Source organism: Acanthopagrus latus, chromosome 2 (assembly GCF_904848185.1).
Source record: "Acanthopagrus latus isolate v.2019 chromosome 2, fAcaLat1.1, whole genome shotgun sequence".
NCBI classification, from domain to species: Eukaryota; Metazoa; Chordata; class Actinopteri; order Spariformes; family Sparidae; genus Acanthopagrus; species Acanthopagrus latus.
In genome coordinates, this window is record NC_051040.1 from 17,819,140 (window position 1) to 17,842,648 (window position 23,509).

The 23,509-nt window shown below is 41.0% G+C and overlaps 1 protein-coding gene across 7 annotated transcripts in view; it reads right to left on the reverse strand.

Moving 5' to 3' along the window:
• Window positions 1-23,509, reverse strand: part of LOC119005117 (cytoplasmic dynein 2 heavy chain 1) — a 105,055-nt gene that overhangs the window by 65,606 nt on the left and 15,940 nt on the right. For 5 of the 7 annotated variants that reach the window (XM_037072667.1, XM_037072649.1, XM_037072639.1 and 2 more), the window contains 30 exons: window positions 23,158-23,312; window positions 22,642-22,774; window positions 22,424-22,541; window positions 22,179-22,291; window positions 21,952-22,065; window positions 21,657-21,807; window positions 18,024-18,229; window positions 17,336-17,518; window positions 17,016-17,198; window positions 16,530-16,753; window positions 16,074-16,189; window positions 12,672-12,871; window positions 12,335-12,466; window positions 12,037-12,169; window positions 11,622-11,829; window positions 11,386-11,515; window positions 10,876-11,031; window positions 10,394-10,653; window positions 9,004-9,250; window positions 8,647-8,798; window positions 8,306-8,450; window positions 7,689-7,791; window positions 5,049-5,213; window positions 3,511-3,635; window positions 3,097-3,345; window positions 2,673-2,781; window positions 1,749-1,862; window positions 1,140-1,282; window positions 729-807; window positions 280-443 (listed from right to left, as the gene is read on the reverse strand). In XM_037072667.1, the coding sequence (XP_036928562.1) occupies window positions 280-443; window positions 729-807; window positions 1,140-1,282; window positions 1,749-1,862; window positions 2,673-2,781; window positions 3,097-3,345; window positions 3,511-3,635; window positions 5,049-5,213; window positions 7,689-7,791; window positions 8,306-8,450; window positions 8,647-8,798; window positions 9,004-9,250; window positions 10,394-10,653; window positions 10,876-11,031; window positions 11,386-11,515; window positions 11,622-11,829; window positions 12,037-12,169; window positions 12,335-12,466; window positions 12,672-12,871; window positions 16,074-16,189; window positions 16,530-16,753; window positions 17,016-17,198; window positions 17,336-17,518; window positions 18,024-18,229; window positions 21,657-21,807; window positions 21,952-22,065; window positions 22,179-22,291; window positions 22,424-22,541; window positions 22,642-22,774; window positions 23,158-23,312 (4,710 nt within the window). The remainder of the gene's footprint in view (window positions 1-279; window positions 444-728; window positions 808-1,139; window positions 1,283-1,748; window positions 1,863-2,672; window positions 2,782-3,096; window positions 3,346-3,510; window positions 3,636-5,048; window positions 5,214-7,688; window positions 7,792-8,305; window positions 8,451-8,646; window positions 8,799-9,003; window positions 9,251-10,393; window positions 10,654-10,875; window positions 11,032-11,385; window positions 11,516-11,621; window positions 11,830-12,036; window positions 12,170-12,334; window positions 12,467-12,671; window positions 12,872-16,073; window positions 16,190-16,529; window positions 16,754-17,015; window positions 17,199-17,335; window positions 17,519-18,023; window positions 18,230-21,656; window positions 21,808-21,951; window positions 22,066-22,178; window positions 22,292-22,423; window positions 22,542-22,641; window positions 22,775-23,157; window positions 23,313-23,509) is intronic. The other 2 variants (XM_037072676.1, XM_037072657.1) reach the window with 1 other exon arrangement.

Sequence of the window (23,509 nt, forward strand, 5' to 3'; positions counted from 1 at the left end):
GACTGTTTTCTTTTACCTCATACATACATTATTTGTGCTTCACACCATAAGTTATTCATAAACAATATGATAAACAGCATATTTTCACATTCTGAGCTGCACAAAAATTCATCAAACATTTATTTAAAAAACCTGTCTACTTTTTTGTTTTTTTGTTACATGAACATGAACAAAACAATCACACATGTGGTGTGAGTACATTCCTATGTATCTGAGTTCTTTGTGCATATGGACCATGTGTACTAAAAGCTCCATTTTGTATCACTGCTGGTATTGTACCTGCAGATGTTGTTGCCTCGTCGTGAGCTGGCTCTGCTTCCGGCAATATAATGCAGTGTAAACATGCAGAAAGGCCATGTACTGGCTGGGTGTCGCACCATGCTCTCTGCATGACTCATGGACCATCAGGAACAAGCGGCACAGGTCTCCCTGAGCAGACCCTGCTGGGAGCAGAGGACGATGAGGTTTGTGAGCACAAACTGGTTTAATTTTAGGAGGTCAAGTTCGTAACACAAAACAAAGCTAAACACAGTGAGAAGTGATGTTGATATGCTTCATAGTCCCAAATCAGATTATGATAAAGAACTAAGATTGAAGTTGTGATAACTGTGAAACCAACAAAGATGAACTACCAAAATAACATCCCCATCAATATAAATAACACTGTAAAAGTAGCAAATTTTCTAAAGAATTCTATAATTGTTTTGCTGTAAGTAAAGTGCTCTTACCTAAGCTTTTCCCTTTTGTGGCCTTTTCTCTTTCACTCTCCTGTACTCCTTCTGTCTTTGCCAGCAGCAGCTCAGGAATCTGACAAGGTTTACAGGTTTAGAGATACACACCAGATGTGAAATTGCATAGAAAGCATGATGGATGCGTTAGAATTTTTGTGTCACTTTTTGTACTTTAAATCTCAGGCACCGCAGGTACACAAATTTACTTCTTATGCGCTGCATCGATCGGGTCAATATTGGATCTGAAGCCACTGGATGCTGGTAAAGCATACAGATATCTTTGTGGCACCAGGCACATGTAAATCTTAACACTCTCAACACTTGATATCAAACTTTATTAAACTTGAACTTCAACAACTGCTGATTTAATGTCTGTTTTGGATCTGTACTAATTTTCCTTCCACTAACCTTCTTCATACTGCTTTCAGACCATCCCTCCATCCACTGAACAGAACACTTGCGGTAGAAAGCTGGATTGCTCTCACAGTTGATGGTGAAGTTGGAGTTGGAGCAGTCCATGATCAAAACTATGTGAAGGTTCTGCTGGATTCCTAAGCGGGTGCAAGACACAACAAGCAGCAGGATAGTTGGTGAATGGAAACAGTGGCGGAGTTAATCACAAAAATGAGACTGTCACTTATATTGTCCCTTTAAGCTTGTACCTCCCTGACAGACTTTGATAGTGAAGGTGAGTAGGGAGACTCTTTAGTGGGTTTACTTTGACAATAATAGAGCTATTGATTTGATTCTCCAGCAGAAACCTGAACCTCAGTAAGACTGCACCACATCCACAGTACACACACACACCGCTGCACAGCGGGGAGGCAGAGGAGCAGAGTCAGATACAATAACAGGGGAGAACAAATAGGACAATCAGTAGAAAGAAATGAAACATGTAGCAGACTTTTACAGTGAGAAAGAAGATCAGAGTACCACAAAGATGGGAAAAGTCCAAAATAATGAATAACACATAGAAAGACAGGGGGACTGTAATGTTGATAAATATAGAGAACTGACTGTAGGAGAAGTAATTGTAGAGTGGTCCAGTGAATCCATCCTGGGAAGCAGCGTCTTTGAGGGAGGTGAGGAGAGGCTCCAGTTCTTCTGGGGTGTACAGACCTGGGACTTCACCTGGAACATAACATGCGCACAGACACACAAAGAAATGACCAGTGTTTCCTTACACATCAGCATCTCTCAATTACAAGATGGCAGTGCCAGGATAAATTAGAATTGCAACCTTTGATTGGTGCACAGCCTAGTTTTTGTGAGTGGTTCATGTTCAAATGCAGACCATGCTTATGAAGACAGAGGACTGGAAGTGTTGCTGGGTATCTTTGCTAATCACATATTGGTGGAAAACTTCAGGTGCGCTCTGCTTATTCCATCTTGTGAAGGGCCCATTGCATGGGTTACATATAAAAAGTCTCCTTCAAAATAAGGTGTAGGATTTGTGCAAAATTTGAAAGCCTGTTTTACATGGTTAAATGTGTTGAAAATGACCAAAGCATTGCAACAAACATGAGTCTTCATCAGGGCCACTGGAACTTTGAAATGCAATTGCTCACTGGAGTCTCTAAATACCATCAAAACTCCATGCTATCAATCAAGTCATCAAACAAAAAAGAACACGGCTACATTACCATTATCAGAGGAGCTGTTGCGGGTTAATGCTAAACTAAGCACCCCATCTACTGGTTCCTATTACATATTTCCTCTTCAGACATGAATGCAGTGTCAATCCTCTCATCTAACCCTTCACAGGAAATGGAACAAGTGTAATTCCCAAAAGGTCAAACTTCTACTTTATTGCTATCATTTATCTCACCCAAATTCTAAACTTTACATGAGAAAGAGGATGTAACTTGAGGTCAAATCAGTCAAATCTGTTCTTGTTAAAATGAAGACAGGGGAATACAAACACACAAACACAATACATACCTGATGAGAGCAGGCTGTTGACCATCTCTAAGAAAGCTGTGTGAACAAACTGATAGTCCTCCAACAGTAGAACCACCTGTTGGCCCTCCAGACCTGCTAGCTGCATCACCTACACAAACAGTATACACATATCCGATATTACATGTTAAATGCAAATGAATCACAAACATACATATTCATTAGATATAAACACAACGCACTGCATGTAAATGGACACCAAAGTTCCTTTTGAATCTATCCGAGTATTTATTGCTTAAATTGCTTGTACAGGGGCCAAATCGACTATCAGTTTGGCAATTTCAATCCCTCACATGACATAGGTTTTAAAAGTTTTCCAATACACTACAATTATTTCTAAGTGCATTCTGTAAATAGAGGTTTCTAAACATAATGTGTACCAATAAAAATAAGAATCCTCTCTTACCGTCTTGAGATCATTGCTGAAATGCTTCAGAGTATAGCCACGGGAGATTTTGGGCGTGAACAATGTGTATCCGTGCATGTGCGACACCAGGCACGTAGCTGTGTGGCGACCCACTCCGCTCCGGCCCGCCAGGAGCAGAGAGCCACCGGGTCTGCTCAGGACCCGATCCACCCTGGACACGAAGTCGCACACTTCCCAGAATAGGAGGAGATCCAGCTCCCTGTTATCACGGCTGTACAGAACTACTCCCTTGACGAAGGAGAGGGAGGAACACAAACAGGTGAGGAGGTGTACCACAGATGTGACATTTTGCTACTGTACTGTCTGTAAACACATTTGTATGTGTGCATATTCAATATCCAATAACCCTGACCACACAAACAACATGCCAGACAGCAGCTCCTCACTGTGTACCTTCTGTATAACTTGTTTTAGGTCAGCTGAATGCAGACGTCCCAGTTGTTTACCATGAGGGGGCAGAGCTTGGCCTGGAGCCATTACAGCCCCTTCAGAGGCTCCCCATGTCACATAGAAACCATCTGCATGCCAGGGAAATATTACAGACTGTTAGTAACACACCTAAATATGTTCATCTTAAATGACATACAGCAGAAGTAAGACAAAATACACATAAAATGAAGAAATACAATTCAAATGAGATCAAATGTTTGTCTGAGCTACCAATCTCTGTATTTTGTTTTCTTTTTAACAACATCCCAGCAAAAACGTTGTTTTGCAGGCAGACTGCACATTTCGAATGCAAACTGCTTGCATTCATATTCAGCAGTTTAGGCAATGTTAATGCGAGGTTAGAAGAGAATGGTGTTCAGATGACAGGGGTGTTCAAGAAAATAGCTATCACACTTGCAAGGTTCGGCTCTGTCTCTGCAATCATTGCTAGACGCCATATTCGGGGATAATGCAGTTTGGTGTCTCTTAGTCACTGAGAACCGATGTTATATTTTTGTATGCTCGTCCAATTATTTTTACATTTTCACTTCTGTGTTCACGGTAGCTGGAAGTGCACTCTGGATGCGTTGATGTGATGAAAAGAATGTATCCTTTACACCGCTGTCTCTCTGATGTCTTTAGTCTGACTGCCAGCAATGTAAGCCTTTGTTTGGCAGTTTCAAGGGCCTTGATTATAGATATGTCATTGTGTTTATTCAGCAGCCAAAACCTGTTCTTGTTCATTACACCTCTCTAAGCTGAGCCAGCTTTCTTTGCATGTTTTCTTTGGACTGGCTTCCAATATTAGTTTGCATCGAGAAAACTGTCTTTGACCTGCTCTTGCCTGACTTTGCCAAGGATTTCTAGTGCTGCTGTGCAGACTCAGGCAGTGTATTTATTAGTATTATGACTACAGTGTTACATTTACATTCAAGGAGGGTGGGATCTGCATTCATTTTTAACTCTCAATGGTCTCAGATACTCTTGTTAGGTGTGGAACACCAATCTGGTATGATTCTTGATCCTTGTTACGCCTCGTTCTCATTTTTCTCACATTCCAGGAGTTGGCAGGCAAGTTCAGCATTGGAGTTCTGCCAGCTCAAGCCAGAATTTAAAAATTAGTTGCCAACATCTGACCCCTGGCTATAATCAAGCACTTCAAATGTTAACACCAGAGGGTGACTCTATGTTCTTGATAAGCAAATTTATTAATATATTTTTTACAGTTCGTTTTAAATGTTCTGTAGCAGACAAACCACTTGAAAATGTATTTTTTTTTTATGCTGGTGTCAAATCGGCAAACAAAGCATTAGCTATGAAACTGTCATAAATGCAGAGCTTTTATGGCAGCTTTTTTTTTTTTTTTTTTCAGAACAACAGAGCCAATCCACAATGCTTTCATTCAGGAGTAAGTGGCAACCTGAAAATAAATGCATTAATTGCACCAAGTAGTCCATCTGTAATGGAATTTCTCCTATTTACTTAGTTAAACTGTCTCATACCAGTCATGTTGTCTAGAGCGTCAGAGCCCCAGTCTCCCCGTATGATGGAGGAGAGGATGTTATCGAAGGTGTGAAGGTCCTTGGAGGAAACGAGCCGGTCTCTGAACAGCCTCCTGGCCTCGTATGCTACCACCTCCAAAACACTGTCTGTCACATTAGATTGAGCTGAATGGGAATAAAGGAGACACACACATATTTGGATTAATACCCAGCAGGATATCCCAAGGCATGCTTATGCTTGCATTTAAACACAAGGTAAGATTTGGTCATTTTTTTCTGATCAGACGACAGTGACTAAAAAACAGAAGTGGTCAAAAACCACATTTCAGTGACTCATCTCCAAAAGGTAATTTTTCTACTTCTCACTTAGTCAATAACTCACACAATGACCATTGTGTAGTCTGTCCATAACTGCCATGGTTGTTTAAGATACTAGCACAGTAGTCAGGCCTCAACATTAGTCAACAGCCTGTTTTGGGCAGGATCAGGCATGACAAAAGCACCTCCCAGGGTGAGCATAAATTTACAAAATTCCCCCAAGAATCAGCAGAGTGCTGCTGGCTAAAACGAGAGTCTCATAGGCCGCCGGCTCTAACAGTGTCTGTCACATTATATTGAAAGAGCTGAAGAGGAAAGTTAGACTGAGACACAGTTCACACTCCAGGGTTTTTCTTGGCATATTAAATTTTAAAGATCACTAAGGAAAAGAAAACACTTAAACTGCCAAGTTGTCATGCTAAACATTGTCTATGCCTATGGCTTTCAGACGATTTGCCTGCCCAATACTCACATCAGTGGTGATTCTACCACCACAGCCAAGAGAGACATTAATTCTGGATTTATTTATTTTTTAGGCAAGTGCAGATATTGATATTTGTTAAAGCTGTTGTAAGTGATTATTTTTAATAAAATGTTTTGACTATCTCTATATATATCAGTAATCACTGTGAAAGTGTTTGGTCAGTAATCCATGTCTCTCCTCCCCCACTCATGCAGGAGACAGAGAAAATACATTTTCTGGGATCCCTGCCCACTTTATCCAATCAGGACAGAGAACTCCATAAAGAGGTGGCCCTGTCTGCTAATGAACATGCAGAGAGCAGGATCCTCCTGTTTGCGACCAAGCTTTAAAAACCTGTCTGTGCTCTTTAGCATATCTGCCAATACTGATCTACAATAAACTTGGCTGATGATACCCATTAATCCCATTTATCGGTCACAATCTTAAATCTTTTGCTTCAGATATCCTATTGTGTAAGAGCAACACAACAGAAATGTACACAATCTACACAGTAGGTTTGTTAGTAAATGTCTCTCCGCTAAATCCCCAATCAATTTAAAAGATATTTTACTTAAACACAGAAATTAATCCTGGAAAACTTTCTGGGCACTTGGGGGCAGTAGACACAAGTTGTAAAACACAACATTGAAATACTGTTACTAAATTGATATTGTGAACTTGTTAACAAACAGTTTCTTATTTACAAATCCAGCTGCAACAGCACCATTTGAATACATTTTGGGGTCATATTCCTGTCAATTTCACTCTCTATTAGTTCTGCTTTTGGTCTCTATCAACTCCTGTGTGAAAGGTCTGACTCTGGATGGTAAATGCCCAACTATGTTCACAGGCTAGTTGCAAACTGTCTGCCAGCTGTTTCATGCTGGAAGGGTAATGTACTGAGAGAATTTAGTGCCTCTTCTTTGAAATAACAATGATTCTCTGCAGTTTGATCAGTTCAATTGACCCCTTCTACATTCTAGTTGTATGTAATATTATTTCAAAATGTCAGTGGTTTTAAATGTCAAACACTAAAGTAATGGAAGTTATGACATGTTAATATATTCATTGTGATCACATGCCAAATAACACTCACCACAAACATCAACACAGCACAGAATAAAGATGAAGGGGGGAAGAGTTACGTACCAGGAAGAAGGTAAGCAGCAATAGAGGGGAAAGAGGGAGGAAGAAGTAAGAGTAAGTTAAAAAATGATGAGCACAGGAAAAGAGAAGTTTGTCCGCTGACGTGTTTAATTAAAATAAATGATTGGACTCACTATCACAGCAGGAACACATTGCAGAAGGACAGAAAGAGTGACAGAGGGAGAGATGAAAGGACAGCAAAGGGAGAGGATGATAAAAGGGGGGAGACAGACGAGTGACAGAGAGGAAGTGAGGAAAGAGGGGAGAGAGGAGCGAGGGAGAGAGAGATGGAATAAAGAAAAAGGTGAGAGCTGGAGACAGTAGCTCTGAGCTAAAGGAATACTGACAAGAAACTAAGCCATCTGGTGCTGTCTTTTTGATTCAGGCATCAAAACTGAAGTTATTAATGCTTTATGTTCCTCACTGGCAGCAAAATTATTCTAAGTGAGGACTCTCAGGAATTAGCAGAAAAGCAATGGGCCATTAAATCCGACTTTCTGTTTTTCTAAAAAATGTGGGCCAAAAAATCCCTTTACGGGCCACGGGTCTGAATCTTGAGGGTCCCCACTTTTAAAAATTAAAAAATGCTGCTCTGGATTTCAATGGAGCCTGAAGTACTTACTCACTTCCAAACTTAGAGATATTATTCCTTTAGAAGGGCTCCAACAGACACATATGAATACATGTGCGCTGACGCATATGTGTTTGGTTACCTGCAGTAAGGTCATATCGCAGCAGGCTGAGGACCCATTCTGTAAGAATACAGGGGGTAAAGAGGTAGTGGCTGTGGTCATCCACTGTAAACTTGGCTTTCACCTGAGAGTAAAGATACACAGGGAGAGAGGTACATACGTATGTGCAAGCATACATTCATAGGAGAAAACTCAATTTGCAATTTGGAATTGATTTCCATTAAATGTAAATGTAAAATGTTTATCTGGACATTTTCACCACCTACGCAGAATCACAACATCTTATGTAATCCGGCACTACTGTGTCATGCCGTACATAATCTCCAACAAACTCTAGACCTGCAATAGTGATCTAAATATCAGAAGTGCTCTCCAAAACAATGCTTGGCACTCCACGAAAACCCTTGAAAGGATGATGTTATTGTGTTGCAGACGGATGTTGTAATTTCTTCTTGATTTCATTCATCAGTCACTGCTCAGCCTGTGTGTGCTTTTCTTCTGCTGGGAACAGCGATGGATTCGATGTGGAATCACTCGAATCAGTCTCCAATGACTTGGTAATGTTTTCGATATCTCAGGCAAGACTTTGTTGCAAAAACCAATGTGAACATGAATGAATACCCTGCTCAAGTCAATACCTGTTCATAGAGCTGCACAAGAGACCCAGCCAGCTGGTGTGTTTTCCCTGTGCTGGCCCAGGATGCCTGGCTGCCCAGGCTATGCTGAAGAACTGGCTGCAGGTATGCTGAGTAGATAGTCTGCAGCTGCTCCCTGTCTGGATAGCTAAAGGCAGAGGCAAAGAGGCAGAGAAACAGATGGAGGCAGGGAAATTAAAAGGGAAGAGGGTATCAGGGTCAGCGTTAGAGTCAGAGGGAGAGCGACAGCGATGCACAGAACAGCAAGATGAGAGGCAATGTTGGGGAAACTAAATTTAAAGGACATATATGCTGATAGATAAAGTAATGTGTACCATACTTACTCGATAGTGCAGATGCGAACTACAGATGAGAAGCGGGAGGTGAGTGAATGGCTCCCAACAGCACCTCCTGTTGACATGGAGGCCACCACCTGGATATTCTCAAGACTCACCCACTCCAGATTTTCATCATAGAATCCCTTATATGTCAAAGCCTGGAGGGAAAACATCGAGATGGGAGAGAGAATTACTGAGGTGGAAGATACATGAGAGTTGAGAGAAATTACATAAAAGTATGTAAGTGAGACTTTCAAATTTTACATGGAACTAGTGTCTTAAGGATTGAAAACAATACTTTTTTTAACCACATCATCTATTCACTAATTTGTCCACTTATCGGTCTTTATGAATCCTCGCTACCTGTTGAAGGAAGGCAGTGAGGTTGCTGGTCCCCCATTTGTCAGGTTTGGGTAGGTTGATGTCTTTCAGGTAAAGAACCAGGTTCTCACAGTCTTTGGGCCTGTAGACTCGGCCAGTGTTTGAGCTGAGCAACAGGCAGGTCTGACTGAGCTTCTGCAGGACATGACGAGATGAGGTCTGCGCACTGCAATGAACCACGGCAACTTGGGTGGAGCGGAGCCGAGAAAAGGCATAGCGTAGGAGCATGCTAAAAACAATACATAGAAAAAAGGTCAAGAAACACACATATACTTAACTGCTGTGACTCATCTATGTCCTGTATATGTTCATGATAGAGGGACTGCAGGAAAGTAAAAATGTGTGTTAGTGCTGTATTTGGGAAGGCCACTTGGGATCTACAGAACAATGTTTGTCAGAACAGACCCAAAGGCAAAGAGAGACATTTTGAGAGGGCACAAAACAGAGAGAGAAAATAATTGGAAAGTAAATGATGTGCATGCATGTGCATGTATGCTGCTTCCAGTCTATGTGTGAGTAAATTAATTGGAAATCAGAAAGAATAAGCTGACAAACCGGCAGCCTGACTGGCACATTGACCTTTCAGGCAAAGAGCGGCAAGAAAGAGGACGAGGAAGGGCGACACTGAGTGAGACTCAACTGGAGTGTAAAAGGCAAACTGAGTGACCCTTGTTCTTCAACCCCCTGAGGAGGGAAGCAATTACTTTAGAGGCAACGACTCTCTGCGTACACATACGCAAGCCAGAGCACATACACCACACATGCACGCGCACACACACACACACACACACACACACACACACACACACACACACACACACACACACACAAGCGCGCGCACACACACACAGATCTCATCCTTATTCTGACTCTTCGGTGCTTTTACACAAAAGGTCAAGTCTTGAATAAACAAGATTTGATAGCAGTGTTGATTGTGTGCTTGTGTCATCTTGAGCGACCGCATTTGAGTGCTTCTGCTTCACAACCCATAACGCATACTCTTCCAACGTGACCCTCAGTAACCTTTTTTCTACATATAGTCTGCATGGAACAGTGCCTATTTAAAGGGTAAATCTCGGTGCTGTTGGCAACTGGACTTGCTTCAGTTTTCTTGAAGACGTTTCATCTCTCATCCAAGAGGCTTCTTCAGTTGTTCAGTTTGGTTCCAAACTGAAGAAGCCTCTTGGATGAGAGGTGAAACGTCTTCAAGAAACTGAAACAAGTCAATTTGCCAGTGATACCGCACCTAGTGAATATGTGTGTATATACAGTGTCTCCATATACATAATTTTGTAAGGATATGTGCAAATTCCATGATTATGCCAATGTTTGTGCTCTGTGCGTACATACAAATCCATGTGTGTTTAATTACCCCTTTCCGCAGCCCTCTGGCCCTACCACCATGAAGGGCTGCCTGTGCTGAGCCGTGAGCCATGGGGAGAAGCAGTGCAGGCCTCTCTGCATGTCTGGAGTCTCAATAACAGGTAACGTGTGGGTATGAGACAGCTGTTCCAGTGTGAGACCCTCTGGACGCTGGAATGTATAGGCTGCTAGATGACCGCTGTCAGAGTTATAGTAGGTATCTAGCGGTTTCTTTGAGTCTGGTGGGCTTTCCCTGGCCCAGCTCAGCAACTACAGAAAAACACAGAGATAAGAGCACAGACCAGATTAACACCAGGTCTGAATGTTTTCTTAATGGAGGCAATACAGTAAGTACAGATTCTTTTCTAAGTACTTACAGTAAATGATGACTCATCCTCCAGTTTTTAAAGCTTGAATACAATTTAAATTCTGAAGCTAAACTATTCTAACAGTTCCCCTCTGCTCCTGTAAAAAACACACAGGGGTCCTCACCTCTTTGGCAAACTCCTGCCGTGTTTTGAGGCTGAGGTTTCCTCCCAAACCTCTGAGAAGACCAACAATGAACTGCCCTCTCTCTGTAACAGCACTGAGGTGTGACAGACCGTTGAACACTGTACCCACCAGACTAGTCTCCACCACAAAGTCATTCTGATCAAAGGAGAGAAAAGAAGCAAAGTTTGAATAAAAAATCTGTGAAGATTTAATTAAATGGGCTGGAAACAGGACAAACCAAATATCTAAGTATCTAACTTGGATCTATCCACAGAGCCTACATTTTTTGTGAATTTATCAGACTCTTCTTAAAATGTCAGCAAGTAAATCGATTATAATGAGCACTCGTTAGTATATGTGGAAGTCATTTATCCACAAACTCTTATACAATTGTCATGTGCATGCAAAATCAGGTCAGCACTGTGTGAGCATGTGTGTGTGTGTTCAACACACATGTGGTCATGCCACAAAGGTTGGCACTTTGTTGAGACAGGAGAGGACAAATGGTACCTGTTTGATGACCCAGTCCAAGGCTCGCTGGAAGTAGTCTCCCAGCCAGTTTTCTAGATTACTACGACACTCCTCTGGCTGACCCCTCAACCACGACTTCAACAAGGCACCCACATCAATGTCCTCATCGCTAAAGAAACAAGTGGGGAAAGGGGAGGAGCGAGTGAGTGAAGCAAGTTGGTAAAGGTTAGAGTTGAAACAAACACCTAACTCACTGTCTGCCTGGGCTGACTGACCTGAGAAAGATCATGCCCATGCGGGATATGGTGGCCGGTGAGGCACAGCTAAGGTCGTGAGTCTCAAACAGGAAGTTAACATTGGGTCCAAACTGGATGCGCTCTCCACTAGGCATCGTTAACAGGCGATTATCATCGAGCACAGAGTTCAGACTCTCAATCCACTCTGGGTCGATGTCCCCGTCACAGACAATCCATGAGCTCACCTCTAGATCATACACAAATTCATACATACTGTAGATAAGAAACAGTACATCAATCACAACAAATACAGTGCAGAGTCACAGAAATGTTGACCGCTTTTGGGTTAACTGTATTCCTTCCTTCTAGAGTGCACTGGCTGCAGTGCAAAAACTTCAAGTCAAAGTACACCGGATTCCAGTTGTTAGACATCGGCCTATGCAAGACTTCTTACCCTGAGGTTCTCTGACCACACTCCTGGCACTATGTGTGAGGACGCCATCAGCCCATTCTCTGGTGTCCATGTCTATATGTCCCAGCAGCTGTTGTCTGGGCATGGCCTTTGGATTCATTGTGTACTGCTTTACCTACAAGTATCAGAAAGAGTCAATGACACATAAACTCTAGAGATAAGTAATTGGTAATATATGTAATTGTGAATACATTTCCACAAGTTTCACATCAAACTAGATGTTATGTACACTGTAAATTGCTGAATGAAAAGCCAAAAAGGCGGCCTGTCTCTTACTCACCACTTTGCCTGTCTTGCTGAGAGCAGCCCTCAGTGTCCTCCAGAGCGTAGACTTCCCCGCTCCACTTGGCCCTACGATGACTACTCCCATGCGCTGTCTCAGCTGTTCATTCAGCTCCAATGCTTTCTTCAGCTACGCAGAAATAGAAAAACATCTTAAGATTAATCTGATTTTATCTAGCATCTTTCAAACCAACTATCCAGCTGTGTCTGTGTTGATGATAGAGACCTCTTGAATTGCAGTACAGAATGATCCCAAACAGTGGCTAAATACCAGATGTTATAATCATAACATCGTCCTATTTGGCTAATAAATAGATGTTTTCATACACATGTACCTGGCTTGGTATGAGTTCAAGTCGGGCCTCCTTGTAGACTTCCTCCAGTGCGTGCATCAGTATCTGGTCCTCCACATCGGTGAAATTAACCCCGGAGAAGACATCTCTGACCAGAGCATCAAACCGGGAGCTATCAGCAAACGTAAGCTTGGACATGGTGTTCAGTCTCAATGCCTGCACCACCAAACTGCTCTCCTGAACTGCACACAGATGAAAAAGATTCATTTAATTTACACTCCAGCTGAAAATTGAACGTAATGTTAAAACATATATATATTTATGACTTTTGTTAATACAACTTTAATTCACTGTATGGACACATTTGGACAGACCCCCAACTAGCCACCACACGATAATCTTCAGAGGGTATACAAACATCTGTCCGGAAACAGATATATAAATGAATGAATTGTTGTGAAGGTTCCCTAATATCTAAGGCACTGGCAGGTATAGAAAAAAGCACAAAAAGTAGGCAGTAATGTGTGAACACGTCGACATGTCAAGGATCTTTCCAATGTTTTATTTCCATGCTCCAAATTAGATACACAAAAGACTTCAGTCAGCCATGAAGTTATCAGAGCCTGAAGCATCAACATGGCTTAGGAAAGGTTGCCATAAAATTGTCAGCTGGCCTCTGATCAGTAACTTATCTTCTGCAACTTCATAAAATGTAGCACCGTGTTAGGCATTTTTGTCCTCTGGCCACCAGCTTGGTAAAAGACAAATTACTTTTTTAATAATTAATTAATTCTATTACATTAAATTAATTATTATTACAAATAAAGATTATGTGATAAGGATATGACTTAAAACATTAAATGGTTATATTCTGATAAAAAAAAAAGGTTGATATGGAGAAAGAGAAGCAAAGAAATAATATGGCTTGATAGAGAAATACACAGAAACACAAGCTTGTGAAAATGACAAGCCTAGTGATTATTGCTTTGCTCTGGCACATGCACTCTGTTATAAAAGTGCTAATTACCAAGGCCTGTCATGATTTAAGAGTTTGTCAATACTTCTGTTCTCTTCTCCAAAAGATGCTGGCCTTCCCTGCAGGCACAAATGTGGTGTGTTTTTTTCACAGCAGGGAGGAACACTTGGCCAGACTACACACAGAGATAAACACAAGAAAACCTTGGGGACTCATCGGCAGACGGGAGGTGCACGTAGTGTGTGTGTGTGTGTGTGTGTGTGTGTGTGTGTGTGTGTGTGTGTGTGTGTGTGTGTGTGTGTGTGTGCGCGTGTGTGTAGGTGTGTGTGTAGGTGTGTGTGTGTTGGGCTGATAAAGGCCGTGCTGTGGAACAGAGGGATTTAAAAGAGAGAGAGGGATGGGTTCAAGAAGAGGCGGAGAGGAAAAACGAAGGGAGAGATAGGAAGGGAAAGTACTGAAAAGCAGAGAGATGAAGGGGAGATAGGGGTGAGAAGCAGGGGGCAGCGAGTGGGAACGAGTGGGATGAGAGAGGCATCGACAGCCAGGTATCAGAGAGAGAGCTAACAAGAGGTCAGAAGGAGGGGGAAGGAGGTACTGAAGAGGTAAACAACAGAACTCTGGTGAAGTGTTTGGGAATGAGACAATGGAGAAGGACAAAAGTACAGACGAGTGGAAACCCCAAGGGAAGCAAAGTTTCTAAAGGGAGCATTTGGGCTAAATGTCAATTGATGGTGTGTCTGTATTAGAGGATTTAGAGGGCAAGGACAACAGCAGGAGTGTACACAAAGTGCTGGTCAATGGAGCCTTTTGGAGTTCACTCATGAATAGCGCATCTCAAAAAATGAGACACAGACTACCAAAACATTTGTAGTGTGACCTTGTTACATTTCAGGATAAGCATCTACAAACCTGCTGTATTTTCACTTTTGCGTTATCCTCTAATCCTTTTCATCAGCTCGACAGCTGTCTGCCTCTCAGGTCAGAAGCCTAATATGAGTGAAACCATTTCAACACTTCCCACACTTTTAGAGACACTTCGACCAAAAAGTTAGTTTTCAATTTCTTTACTTTTTGTGCAACAACTAGAACTCTTATTTTAACCATTACACTGCAGAGACTTTAGTGCTCTGTAAATATTGTCAATTTGACTTTTCTGAATGTTAACATATGAATAAGTGAATCTGAGTTATTGAAAAAAGAAAACATATATAGACATTCAACGTTGGCTGTCACCAACATGTTATATTATATGACAGTATAATAATGACTCCTCTGCTATTGTTGTACATTTACTTCTGATCTATTGAGCAGGCTGACACAAGCCTACCACTGAGCCTTCTTGAAATGTTTTAGGACAGGCTTGATGCCTCAAGTCCTGCAGTCAGCTCTTCACATTGATTCAGACTGGGTAAATTAGCCAATCATTTTCTGTGATGTGAGGCAGTTGACTGACATTTGCAACAGCTGTGATATCTGAACTGGACTTAAAATGTTCTCAAATGTTCGGTAAGTATTTACTTCAAATCAAGGCACAAGTATTCAAGTCTTCTGAAACACTAAAATAGCATAAAATGACAATATCTTGTGATTTGAAACGTTGCTTCTTGTAAAAGGCCCGCTCTGCCCTTTGTGTTGTTTGTGTCGTGTATGTGTGTTACTTGATTGACTTACACTTTATTATTGTATTATTGTTTCAACCTGTGAAGCATGAATACATTCTTATTGAGTATTGAAGACACATCAAACTGACCTGTAAATTTTAGTAGCTATTATTATTAGTTGTCAATACAGACACCAGAGAGAAGAGAAGGCAAGGCAAGACTTATACAGTGACACTTAATATAAATGCTTTAGGTTAATTGTGTAGAATGATTGCTCAAACATGTATTGATTTTGTATCCTGTTGTGTGTGTTATGCTGTCAAAACGATTAGTATGCTTTTAGGACAGCTAGACTGATGTTGCTGATGTTGTTGATGATGAGGGGGATATTAGCTGACTATTAGCGTACATATTGGCTTATAAGTGACAAGAAATTGCAGAGTACAGCTCTGCCAATTTAAGTCTCATGTCATTTTGAAACAGTTTTTTCTTTCTGGTTAATATTTTAGGTTTTGCCCCACACCAAACGATTTATCTGGTTAACATCCACCAGGAGGAGATAACCGTGAAAGCACCTATTTTTTTCAGCCCTCGATTGTAGATCCCAACATACTGAAGTGTACTTCAATCAATAAATGCTGTTGCTTTACATTAGTCCTATTTGTCAAATGCTCTATACAGTACATGTTGTGTTATGTACTATGTACTTTTGGCAGCAATGAATGTGACTCCAGCTCACAGACAAAAAAGCACCCACTTTCTCATAACTTTCCTGTCATGCTCCACTATTGGAAAAAGTAAAAATGCCTCACAGAAAATATTGTACCTCAAAATAAAAAATAAAAAAATAGCTAGAGGGGTTCTTACTCTTGTCCTTGTCATGACTCCTCCTCTGCTGCTGCAGGAGACTGCCACAGGCCTTCAGCACTGTCTTCAGAGCACGCAAACCCCAGTCATAGTGCTGCTGGGGAGTCAACAGCTCCCTGGACAAACAAATAAAGCCACATTTTCACACATACACACACGCTCTGAATGGACTGTGTTACTGGATGAAGTGCTAACTGGTGGGAGGAGGAGGATTACTTATCCACAAAATCAATATAATGCGATAGACTGTAGCAACAGTAAGTACTGTATATATAATTCAAAATAATTTCAACACCCACAGCATGATTCAGTTTGGCAAACAAAAAAACACCCCCCACATGTCATACACATACTGCATAATTAGTCTGATAAGTTGCAGACGGTGAAATAAATCTCATGTTTTTACTCCCTCAAACATCACCCGAACCAAAAAAAAAGAGATCACACATTTATTACCTGGCCAGGTTGAAAATTGCAACAAGTTTGCGTCCCAACATTTCTCCATTTTTGAAGCCCTCTGAGTAGAGGATGACTTCAGCAATGAGCTCATTGTCTGGCCTGCTCATGGCCACGGGCCTGAACAGCTGCTTAAGGTTGTCTGGAAGCTTCTGTCTGCCACCGTAGCCTTTACCTGCCGGGTTCATTGTGATGAACACCCCAGAGTTTGGGTCCAATTCAACCTGGAGGATGAATTAAGCAAGGAAATGCCATTCTAGTAAATCAAATATGCTAACTAACTCTTCTACAATGAACGAATAACTAATTTATCTATTTATTGAAAGATGATTTGACAAAAAGGCAACGACTTGAGGTTGTGTCCATATAGACACTAATCAGTGCATCAAACAGAAAAATATATGTGAAAGAGTCATGTAGTTGTTGTATTACGGCATCGGTACTTGGAAACAATATGATCTTCTGCATGTGTTCTTATTTTCTGACCTCCTTCCCCAGCAAATCACATGTGTTCTTGTGATGTTTAAGGGAGTCTTGAATAGCCTGAATCTGCATGGAAACTGCCGACAACACTGCTTCCTCTAAGCGGTTAAACTCGTCGAAGCAGCCCCACGCTCCACACTTCACCAGGCCCACAAAGATTCTTCCCATTGACTTCACATCAATACCCTGAAAAAAAGACAGAAAGAAGATGGCCTTGTTTGTCCTTATTGGCATATGTGTTGCTCTCAGAATAATGCTGACTTACACAAAGTTGTGGCTGACACGTTAAATCTATCACACACTCTCCGGGAGCTTCACCATACCTCATCACAGTTAAACACCAGCACTTGCCGTCCGAACAGCCCCCCAAGGGCTTTGACTGACTCGGTCTTGCCTGTGCCAGCGGGCCCATAGGGGTTTCCCCCAAGCCCCATCTTCATGGCCTGGGTCAGAGTCAGGTAGCACTTATCAGTAAGTGGAGTGTGCACCAGCTTAGCAGCATTCCCCTGGGAGATAGCAGAGGTAGGAGGGAGGAGACCGTGAGCCAGAAAGAGAACATGGTGAAGCAGTCAGACAGACGTTAAGATATGTGAGAGAGGGAAGGACGGGGGGGCACAAGAGAGAAGGAAAGAAGCCAGTAAGGCATAAAGACAAACAGACAGATGATGGATTAAGAGAGGAAGGAATGATAAACAAATGAAGGACAGTCAAAGAAAATGATAATGAGTAACTCCAGGAACTGCAGAGAGGACAGGACGCAAGCTTCCTCACTGTCTCATCTCTGCACAAACAGTGCCCCCAAAAGGTAGAAAATAAGAAGTTCAAGTATATTATTGTAACTTAGAAAACATTTTTGTAAAACCCTGGATGGGTATCAAGAGGTTAACTATACCATGAATTTCTGTACTAAAATCAGTGTATTTTAGGATACTTTATTTTGGCAATATCAGTGGAGCTTCCTGTTTTCAATACCAAACTGAATGTAAATATCTACTGAGCATGCAAACACACCTGGTATTCATATGTATAGCTGAACTGTGCATCCACCATGTGCATGAGGCAGCATTTGTCTGATCCCATGTAGAAGCGAAGCTGCTTCTTCCAGGCCCAGGCATCAGGGCTCGTAACTCCTGCCTGGCTAAGCTGCTTCACCACACTGGTGTTGTGAATAATATCCAGGATCAAGGCCTTTAGCTTCAGCTGCAGCACATTCGACTCTGCACAGGAAGACACATCAGGATGGCAGAATTCTTGATCATAAAGGAGGATAATTTTTGAAAAAGTCATATACAGTAATAGCCTAACCTATTTTGCATTTGCAAGAAAAAAGGATACTTGTGCAGGGGAGAAAACAGTAACTTTTGTATCATTAAAAAGTATGCACAGTGCTATACAGACTTGTATATAGTCCAGGATTTCCGCGAGCAATCCCTTCTCTTGATCAATGATGTTAAAAGTTTACGAGCTGGCTAATGGGGACAAAGCATACAATCATGACATACCAAATATTTCCATATCATTAATTAGTGTTTTCAGACAATTTTAACACAATGAGATGTTTGATAAATAATCATCAGCAATGTATATATAATTACATTTTATGGGTAAAGTTGGGCTTAAGAACAAGAAGAACAATCATGGCAAGTTTATCATCAATACATATAACGGTGAATTTAAAAAAACTTGTAAAGTAAATACCACTCTATTTAGTGTTAATTCAGGTCACAAATAAACACCTTCTGGTGAATAGATGATTGGCTTTCTTGTCAGGGCAGACAGAATGGCAATAGCCTTCATGTTACTACAAAACAGCAGCCTTTGTCAGCTGTAAGGAAAGCTGTTTAAAGTAAAAAAAGCAGAATTATATCGATTGGTAAGAAGAATAATGGGACCACTCGCTGTGTAAACAAACCCAACATCTCAGCTGAAATCTTTAACAATTTTGAAATGGAAACTGTGTCAGACAAGAATAAAGCCACACTGATACTCTCGACAGTCAATATCACCAACAAATACTGGCTTAACTGTCATAAATGACTGCAGAAAAATGCACTTGAGGCAATTTGGAAATAGTGCCTTTGCCCTAATCATTGAGTATCCTCTGTACTTAGAGAAGAGAGTCATGTCACAGCTAAGAAAGAAATTTTAAAATTGAGGGATTCTAACTAAATATGTTTGTTAATCCATACAAATATGCACATGTGAGGACTAGTCTAACTGTCATGACCTACAGAATGTCTTCACATTTAGATTAAAAGCAGGTTGAATTGTCATGTGTGGTAGATACTTGGTATGTGTGTGTAGAAATGCATCAGTGAAGTCTGCCTAGCCACGGAGGCACAAAAAAAACTTGCCAAATGTTCACCATAGTGTCTTGTCTCTATGCCAAAGTGGAGATCGCTCCCACTCCCCGCCTGGCTTTATGGTCCGTTACTGTAGACTGGGTGATTAGATTATCCTTCTGCCATTACTTTAGGTGCTTTAATCAGTACTGCCACTCCGAGGCCTCTCCAGCATACCTGGCTGTTTTAAGTGAGCCAGTAATTTAATGAGGTGTTATCATGGAAGTGAGTGCTATTTGAAGTGTGGATGTTAGAGCCTGGCATCAAAATGAACTGTATTATCTGCAAATATAACAGCCTTCAATATCTGCTATGCTGTGATTATGTCAAAAAGATCTAAGGGTCTAAGGGTTCGCACAGGTTTTTCTGAGTTAAATTCAATCACTTTCAAGGTTCTTTACCTTAAGATTTCTAGACTCACAAATCTTTAATTGTCACATCTATTGTCACAGCTATTCATATTTAATCTGTTTGTATGTTTTGATCATGATTATCTAATGTGGGAGACAACAAACCACCATGAGGACAAGATTGTTTTACTTCAACTAATAAAATATTTTTGGTTTACATGAGTGATCGTGTCCATAAAACACCAGAGTATGTCAAAACTCAAGAATATTTCAAGGATTATATTCAAGCAGATTCCCAACCTTGAAACATAACGATTTTTCAAACTTTCCAAACTTCACTGTAAGTTAGTGATGAAGAAAGTTTGTCCTCAGTAATTCTGCGCACAAGTGAAACAAGCATTACTTTCATTGATACATTTTCATATGGCTCAGAAATTTGGGATTTGCCAGCAATGTCCCTTGAAATTATGACACTGCTAGAATTATGAGAGAGCTATTCATCTCATGCATGAATAAGAAACCTCGATTTAAATTTTAAAGTCCTTCTCACAAATTTAAGCCCTGTGAAAAAAACGTTGCTGTCATGCTTTTTGCAGACACAAGTTCTACACCAGGTCATTGAATTAGCCTGCCAGCAACCGAAGCTCTCGCCTTAAAAGGGTGCTGGCCCTCTGTGTCCTCTTGCGAGCGACTGGCTATCAAGAGATTCACACAAGAGCAGCCATCCATTCGGCATTAATCTCTTCAGTCCTAAGTAACAACCCAAGATTCTGATCAGAGCTCAATCATTAACGACGCAAGAGGGAGTCTGATAGTGGAACAACAAGAGTGTCAAGCAGTATTGTTTATAAGAGCAGCGAGGCAGTTTAGAGAGGTTCATATTATCAGACATGGGATCAGCAACCGAAAAAAAGCAAGAGAAAAAAGGAAAACTCTACCGCAGTATAAATAGTTGTATAAGAACAGGACAACAACCTGAACATCCTTTAGCACACAGGGTATAGTACTGTGTCTCTCTGCTTCTTCTGTCTGGATTTGTATGAGTCTGACATAAGAAGTTTTTTTTCTTTTTTTTACCCTATCAACAATCAATAATATGATCGGAGTAGCACAGGGAGACACAGTTTAGTGCTGAATGACTTTTAGGATGAGGTAGGAGGGTTTTGTATACAACTGTAAAAACTAATGACAGAGAGGGAGACAGAATGGCCTGTTATGTATATATTCAACCTTCACAAACACACAATTTCCTTCATACATGCCTATCTCCATCAAGCTACTTTATATCTAACATGCATAAAACAAGATCCTGGCCATCATCAACCTGTGCATGTTTACAACTAGAAACATTTCTTTGGCTATGAGATGACATGTGGCAGACAATTTGCCAACATTGGATGCCAACGACTGAATATTAATCAAAATTTTAAGGTACTAAAACGATAGCAACTGGCACAAACATTTCTGGGTGAAATCATGGCAGATCTACATGAGAACAGGTTTAAACTCTCTGATTATATGTGAATTCACTTTATAAATGTGCAAAGATAAGAGAAAAAGGAGATGGGAAAACTTGCTAGTTAGCTAACAGCTGCAGCTAACATCTCGAAAGTCATTTAATTGACTGTTTCAAATAATTGCAGACCGGAAAAATACTTCAGGGGTCACAATCAAATTTAAGTGGGAGTGGAACTTGGGTTATATTTATTTCATCAACATTTTTCAGATGAACCATGTTCCCAACTGCTGCTGGTTGTTAGGAATTTAATTTTAACTTCTGTTACTTGTTCGTGGTAGAATGACGACCCTGTGGCCTAGGAGCACTTGTCTTATATAACCTAAAGGAAAAACATAGGTATTTGGTGTGTTCTGCAAGAGGCTGAACAAGTCTGAAAGGGCACATATACTGTATATATTTAAGAATATACACACACAAGCACAGACAGAGCTACCTGTGTTAGCGTTATCATCCGAGCTGGTGTCCACTGTAGTGTAGTGTTCCAATTTAGCATTGAGCTCAAGCTCCAACTGCTGCAAATTTTGCTCTTTCAGGGCTCTTTCCACATCTTCAGTAAACTGGATTTGCTCAGCAAGACACAGAATCTGCACCAGACATAGTATTTAAGAAGACATTCTTAAAAGAAAATTATTTTTATTTCACATGCCAGGTGGGAATTATCATTCTACTACCTAAAAATCCATATTTATATATACAAAGACTGATTGTATAAAAGAAAGTGTGTGTACCTGTGATGGGTAACGTGATGGGTCCACTGCCCCTTTCCTCCCTGCTGTCAGACATTCATACAGCAGGTGCTTCAGAGTCTCCTTCATTTCCACAGACAGCTCACTTAGCCATACCTAGAAAGATGGAAAACAGTTCAGGCACAGAATATACAGACAGGAAACAATTTCTAAAACACAGAACATACAGAATATGTTTACATTCACACCAATCTGCACAACAGTTTTACCTCCACAAGGCTGGAGATGCGTATGAGGTTTCTGAGCGGCACTATCTCTCCCTCCAGAGAACACATGGCGACAATGTGCTGGCACTGCTCATCAAACACAACACTGTGGATACCTGGACAGATAATACACATGTAGGTTACCTTCAGTCAAGCAGAATTCTATGACACAAAGGATCATGAGAAGGGAGAGCGAAGAAGAGACCAGAGCAAAAGAGCACAGCACGATAAAAACAGAGGTTTGTGACCTGCAAAGAGTTTCTTGAGGTGTGACTGGATGACTGTTGGGTTTGTTGCCTGACCAAGAATCTCTAACAGATCATCGTCTCCTATGAAATAGAATCGTGGGAAGGCAGAGCGCTTCTCCTGCAAAAAACACACACACACATGCAACAAAAAATAAGTTGTGACAGCCCATGTTACACATAGTAACTCTTTCTATACTGAAATGTGAACACGTGTCTACCTCTAGAAACTCATTGAGTGACTTTTGGCATCGTTGCAGTTGATCCAATATGGTGACCAGGGAGTTTCTGATGCCTGCCCTTGAGCTCAGAGATACAACTCTGTTGTCTCTCTGAATGTCTGACATTATAGACCTGTTGCACATACGGAGAAGGTGTTTTGTTATTGAATGTAAATAAAACTGCCTGCCTGTGACACAAATTCTATTTCTATATTTCTACTGGAAAAAGACACAGCACAGAATGAATAGTACATGAAAATACATGTGTTGTTCAAAAAGAAAATTATTTTCCAGGGGTACAGGATATAGGCAAATAATCTGACAGTAGATATGGAAGTTGACAGTGATTTGCCATCTCTTGGTCAAATTAAACAGATCCATTTAGTACCTGCATTACTCTTGATGACAACCAATTTCAATATAGAGCAAAAATCTGAAGTGATGCAGTAACACAAAAATACACACACACACACACACACACACACACACACACACACACACACACACACACAGTACCTGAAGTCTTCATCAACTCGTTTGAAGCGGGCCTCCTCTCGGGGCAAAGCCCCACGTCCAAAAATCGGCTCCAGATAGACCCACCGCCTCTGGATGGCATTCAGACTGAGCAGGTATTCGTCTAAGTCTGACAGACGAGTCTCCCACAGACTGACCTGGATATGCACAGAACATTAGTTAGCGAAGGTCTACCATAACATATGGGTGAGCCAGGAACGAAAACAGAAAACATGAAAAACATTTTATGAAGTTAAGACATTTTGTATCTTTCATAAACAAGGCAGTCTGTGGGAGATTTATTTTTCCCAAAAATATATATAAAGCGATTATAAAAGCATATTCATAGAATCAA